General features: G+C 32.3%; 1 protein-coding gene across 1 annotated transcript; it reads left to right on the forward strand.

The window, feature by feature from the left end:
- The first annotated feature begins 1527 nt into the window (after positions 1-1527).
- LOC111368357 (homeobox protein knotted-1-like 7) lies at positions 1528-6270 on the forward strand. Its single transcript, XM_022989587.1, has 5 exons — positions 1528-2392; positions 3530-3602; positions 4479-4685; positions 5262-5393; positions 5895-6270. Exons 1-5 carry the CDS (start codon positions 2052-2054, stop codon positions 6033-6035), a joined length of 894 nt encoding a protein of 297 aa, XP_022845355.1. The 5' UTR covers positions 1528-2051; the 3' UTR covers positions 6036-6270.
- Positions 6271-6982: the final 712 nt, after the last annotated feature.

Genomic DNA, 6982 nt, shown 5'->3' on the forward strand with positions numbered 1-6982 from the left:
ATTTTTAAAGTACAATGACTCTGTCGAAACCTTTTGCAAAGTTCAGTGACACTGTAAATTCTTTTTACAAATTTTAGTGACCATTTGAGTCATTAACTCTGCATGGTATAAGGTTTTATGCATTAGTTTTAAGGGCAACTTATATCTTAACAATTTATACCTTATCACTATTTGGACACACGATATATTCAAACTACAGTTTATGTTAACTATAACGCTATAATTATAATGAAAGTCCTTATCTTTTGCTCATTTCCATACTTAAATCCTCAAAAAAAAAATTCCGTTTATTTTAATCTTATGTTAACAAGCACATCTTTTTTTCCAGACAACGAGCAAAAAAATCTGTTATATAGGATGAAGTAAAAAAATCCTATATGCCCTTCGTATTTTTAAATAAGCAAGATAATTAATAAATAAAAAGTTTTTCAAAATAATTCTCCAACGTTAACCTAATATTTGGACAACAATAGTTAGAGATAATGCGTTAACTTATTGAAGGTTAAAGATATAAGCATGACGAAAAAAATTGTAGATATTAATGCAAAAATAAGCAAATTTTAAGGACACAAATAACTTATTGCAATCAAAGTGTTGTAATTAACAAAAATGATATAATTAACCATGTGTTTAAAGGCTGTCGGGGTGAACATGATACTCAAAACTAGAAATATGGGATGTTTGTGATATTTTTGAAACGTGCAAAATATCTCTCACATTATTTAAAAGAAGAGGAAGCGTCTCTAATAATGTCTCAAAATAAAAAGACCATAATATATATCGAGGTCAAACCGTGAGGAATAATGTGAAGGAATCAATTTAGGATTGAATTGGACCGAACCATCATTTGACCCTCCTTCCCCAGCGAGCAAGTCAGGTCCCGAGGGTACAAGCTTAATAGTTATAAAGGATCGTAAATGTTGTATTAATGTACAAAAGAAAGGAGAAGAAAAGATGAAGAGAAAAGCTTATGCCGTTAAAGTTGATATTCAATATTGAGGTTTCTGGTCTTGAAATTGCCTAAAGATGGCTTTCTCTGATTTTTTTTTCCTTTTTTTTTTTTAATTTTTTTATGTAACCAGTTAGTCTTGTCCCTAATCGGACGAGATTAGCCTTCTATCGGACAGGGTTTGTAGGCCTATTCGAGCTAATGAAAATTATTACTAACGTGAGAGTTCGATTGATCTGGACACATTTAACGATTACTAATAAATTAATGATGCCTATAACTAAGAGAAAATTATGTAACATTAAATAAATGGACACACACATGCCATCAAATGAAATGTCCATATCAAATGTTAACATGTTTGTGAGGTCTATTTTAATACTAAAATCAACATCAACTAATCCTACCAAAAAAATATCAATTTTAAAGTCTAACGCTAAGGTATCTATTATATATATAATATCCCAGAAAATAAATGTTAAAAATATAAAAACGCTAATAAAAATGAAAAAGATGTTAGGCCATTGATACATCTTTATCTATTGTATCTATCCCCCACCCACCACATATTCAAGTACTGAACAAAAATCAATCAAATCATCAAAATTCCAAAAAAATATCCGTCTTTCTCTCACACCCATCTGTTTTTTCTATATCTGTTTTAAGCCTGCAGAGTTTTTTATTTCAATTTTGTATGTTCAAATTCTTCAGAATAGGTTCATAAAGCCGTGGTTCAGATCCCAATAAGGGTTATCTTTCACATCAGTAACAAGAAATTTTTCTGCTCTATTTTACTCTAATCTTCATTTATTTTCTCTTTAAAAACAATTTTCATGCACACCCCAGTGAATATATTTCAAACCATCACAAGTCTTTTCTGGCATGTTCAGTAACATAGTTAAATACTTGTTCATCCAGCCTAATTCAGTACTGCGTGTTTTTCGTGTCCTTCTTGTCTAAAACAAGAAACTCTGTAAGTGGTCCCTTTTTCGCTTCGGTTTCCTCAAAACCCAAATTTTGGTTTTTGTACATGAACTCACTGTCTTGCTGCATTATTGATCAAAGCAGAAGGCTGTAAAAAAGTTGTTTTGTGCTGAGAAAAATGCAAGAGCAAGGTATAAGCATGGCGGGATCTGCTGGTGGAGGATTAGGAGGGTTAAACAATGTTACTATGGCGGTTTCCGGCGAGCAGCACCACCAGCTCAAGGTGGAGATCGCCACACATCCGCTATACGAACAGCTTCTTTCGGCACATGTAGCCTGCCTCCGTGTGGCCACGCCCATCGATCAGCTGCCCCTTATTGATGCTCAGCTTTCACAGTCTCATAATCTCACGCGCTCTTATGCTCAGCAGAATACTAATCCTTTATCCCCACATCAAAGGCAAGAGCTTGACAATTTCTTGGTAGGTTTTCTTTCTTGGAAGTACGAATCCCATGTTTGGTAAAGTAGATTAAACAATACTGGATAGTAGGATTCTGAAAGATGAACCGAATATGTACAGTTGCTATATATAAGTTTTTTAATTTTGTTAAAATATCATCTATGGACAACTTCTTGGGAGGTTTGCTTTCTTAAAAGTTCTTTCTACAAATTGTGTGGTTGTAAGTAGATTGACAATAAGGTTTTGAAGGTTGAACCGGAGTTGCAATAAGGTATGGGAAGAAATTAATAAACAAGATTTTGACTTCAAACAAATAGATTTTTTTTTTTTTTTTTTTTTTTTTATAAGAATGTATATGAATCTGTAGATATGATTATAAAAGATAAGGCTAATGAACTGAATTCTGGATATTCAACTGAATGGAAATAACAAATTCCAAGGCTATTAGAGAGGCCCGGTCTCTCCCCCCCCCCCCCCCCCCCCCCACACCCGCCCCCCCCCCCCCCCCCCCTCTCTCTCTCTCTCTCTCTCTCTATATATAGATATGCCCCTGTTTGTTTCCCATTTTTTCTATATTAAAATAAAAAATATGACCGTTATCTATCAAATCAAACCATCAAATTTGAATTTCTATCTCTTGTGTGGGGTTCATAACGACTACATTTTTCATTCTTATTTTTACACTAATGTGTACCAAACGAGGCATATAAATTGTGACAAAAAATGATTGGATGGTAGTATTGACTATTTTTTAAACAGTCCAACTGTCATCCAAGATGTCAAAAAATTCTTGCAGGTCGAATCTTAGTTTCAACTACATATTTTATGAAATTTACAATTTTTATCAATTTTTCATCATCTTTTATTTACTATTCTATATAATTTATATTTATATTTATAAAAAGTGTAATAGCAATTAAGATTAGCAACTCAAAACATGATACGTTACTTTCGGTTTTTTTTTTGTCTTCTTTCATTTTACATAATAAATTGGAGTTTTCCTATGTTGCGTGTACGTGCACACATCCAATAGATAGAAATATAAATAAATCATCCAATTTTATAAGCTTTATATTTGAAAAGACCTTAGCCTTTGATATTATTTGTGATTAATCCAATATTTCATCAACACGTAACTGCACTTTAGAAATATGAAGTATCAATTGAATAAACAATCTGATTTAATGATACTTTAGGATTTTCTTGGATGATTTTGATTGGTTTGGTAGGCTGAGCAATAAGAAAACCAAGTTGGGGGTTTTTTGTAAGGTTGTGTGAGAGTACAACAAGAGGTGGGTAGAGTGGGACATTTTTATTCTAAACTATTAGTTATATGGTTAGGAGGGTTTGGTTGACTGTTGGAAGCAACATCGTGGGACAACAACTCAACAACAATAACAACTGACAGCTGCACTGGAATATCAAGTTGAATGTTACACATACAAATCATCTATAATGGACCAAAAAAAAGTTGGTTAATTCGGAGAAATTAATCTTGATGTTTAAATATACGTCCCATGACAACTCAAGGTTGAATAATTATATTATGAGTAAAGTTATTCATAATCAGCGATTACTGCAGTCATCTTATATGGCAGTTTGTTATTGAGGCATTAACTTGTTATTTTAGATAAGAAAATTATAAAAAATTATTGTCTTATATAACAAACCGTCATATAGAATACTATGTAAGGTGACTAAATAGCATTATTCTTATATTATCCATTTATTGGTTGGAGTTTAAATACAAAATTATTAAAATTAAGAAGCATCACTTTACTTCGTATTGTTCACTATCTTGGACAAGGGTATTTGAGTAGAAAATTGATGCATCAGACTCGATCCCATTTTCTAACATGCGTCATTGCAATTGATTTGGTAGTGTTAGTGATAAACTTCACAATATGATCAATCTTTTACATCACTTTATAACTAGAAAATCGTGTTTCGAGGTTGCAACTCAGATTTATAATATAATTCATCAATATATCATTTGTTTCTTGATTAGGGATCTTTATGAAAGATAGGTTGTTGCATGTTGAATTGATTTTTAATGTGGCAGAAAAATATTATAAAAAGTAGTTGAACTTTGCATGTCTTGATTACGTTCAAAAGAATTATTTCCTTAGTATTTTGTGATTATTCTTATTTTCCCACACAGGGGCAACACTTGGGGAAGGATCTGGTGCTACTATGTCTGATGATGAGGATGAGCTGCAGATGGAATTCTCATTGGATCAATCTGGAGTTGATGCTAATGATCTGATGGGATTTGGTCCATTGCTTCCAACGGAATCAGAGAGGTCTCTAATGGAGCGAGTGAGGCAGGAATTAAAAGTAGAGCTTAAACAGGTGAATTTCTAAATTATTTTCGATCATGCGTGTGAATTATATAATGTGTATAAATGTGTTTTTGAAATTTCATAGAAGTCTATATTTATAGGGTTACAATTATCTAGAAAAACAAAGATTTTAGAATAATTGTGATTAGGAAAACAATATATTCCATCAATCAAATTATCATTTCAAGAAATACGAGATGTCTAAATCATAGAAGTAAAGAGATCAAAGAAAGAACATGAATAGAAATGATTGATATCTATTTATCCGTCTTAGAAGATCAATTTTCTATTTTTCTTTTTCTTTTTCTTTAACCTGGGATGGCCATGTCTTTCTATTTGATCGTGGATCTCTTTATTAGTTCCCATTTGTGGTGCATAAGTCCCTAGAACCTAGACGTCGGTTATGATAAGAGAAAGAGAGAAATAGTGTGTATTTTTTGTTGGAAATTTTTCTCGAAAAACACAAGATTTTAAGAGAGAAATAGTATGTATTATTCATTTGAATTTTTCTCCAAAAACACAAGAATATTCTATTTGATCTAATTGGCAATTGCATATTGCATTTGGTATGATATGCCATTTTCAGGGATTTAAGTCAAGAATTGAAGATGTGAGGGAAGAAATATTAAGAAAGAGAAGGGCAGGAAAATTGCCAGGTGACACTACTACAGTGCTCAAGAATTGGTGGCAGCAACACTCCAAGTGGCCGTATCCAACTGTAAGTTCCTAAACCATATGTACATAGTCGATCTTAAATTTATTAAGAATAAGTGTTTAAACTTGCATTATCAAATCTTACTACATAACTTACTTTCATATTAGGTCTTAACATTTTTCAAGTAAAATTAAGAAAAATGTAACAGATTGTTTGTAAAAAAAGTTGCCTTTTAAGCTTGGCGAGATGTGATCCATGTCCAGCAGTAATATGGTGTATTAGAGAATGGTTTTATGTTTTGAACCGTAAATAGAACTCTACTGCTGTAAAACGAGTAGGAATGAACGAAAGTGCTTAAGTTTTTAGATCATTCGACTCAAAATGGCATAGTTCAAATCTGGTTGCCTAAAATTGCACATATCAAATTTTATTGAAAAAATGAAGCTAACTTGTATGTGCAAGGACGTGTTAAAGTTGTCCTCTTTCTAATAGACTAACAGTTTAAACTTTTAGACGTGATGGTTCAACTTTACAATAATCGTAAAAATTTTATGTTTCTTGCAGGAAGATGACAAGGCAAAGCTTGTAGAGCAGACAGGATTGCAGCTGAAGCAAATAAACAATTGGTTCATAAACCAAAGGAAGAGAAACTGGCACAGCAATTCACAATCTGTGACATCCTTAAAGTCCAAGCGCAAGAGATAGACAAAGAAATCCTATGTTTTCAACACATTCATGGGACCCTGCACTGTGAAACTAAAGCAATGGCAACTTACTACTTAGTTCATTAGTAGTTTGATCAAGTTAGGAAGTAATATAGAGAACAATATGTTTGTAGATTGCTAACAGATGGGATTCTTCTGTTTTCTGTATTGAAATGGTAAGTTCGAACTGAAATCAATTTAGGAGGTATCTATAATGATTTCTCTTATCATGTTGAGACTATATATATAGTATACAATTATGATATAGTGACACAATGGTTGACATAATCCTTGATATAATATCACATGACATCCTATTATTAAGCAATTTAAAACATGCCACAAGCACATCTGTCGACCATTCATTTTTCTTCTATCAAAATAGATTAGTCCTATAGAATTTGTTTTTATTATGAATAATGCTATACAGCACAAGTAATACTAGAACACCAATCTTCGTGACATTGTATGATATGTTTAATTAAAGGTAAAATTATATGATTAATTTAATTGTATATTTCATTTAACGTTACTTAATGCCATCTAGATTGGTGGTGTAATACCAGTTGTGCTAAAAAGCATGACTCCTTTATTATAGCTCGATGAAAAGTGTAAAATGGATTGAACAGTATAGGCTGCATTAGGCCGAGGTAATGAGGCTAGTAGATTAGTTGGGTCAAGCTCGTGTTGACCAAATATTTTGGCCTTTAATTTTATGTAGATTATCAAAATTAAGGTCAAGAATTGGTGGATAAAAGAAGTTGATTGAGACAAATATTGGAAGGGATTAGAAAAATAAATGAGTTGATGATTGATGGCGTTAATCGCGCCAAGGAGTATGTTGAGAGTGGATACTTTTCAATATGCGCGCACAATGACAATAGAGATGTTTCATACGAATTTAAGAGATATTGAGAATATTTTTTTCATTTCACACTACTTTAGTCT

The sequence above is a fragment of the Olea europaea genome, chromosome 19, assembly GCF_002742605.1.
Source record: "Olea europaea var. sylvestris chromosome 19, O_europaea_v1, whole genome shotgun sequence".
Taxonomy (NCBI): domain Eukaryota; kingdom Viridiplantae; phylum Streptophyta; class Magnoliopsida; order Lamiales; family Oleaceae; genus Olea; species Olea europaea.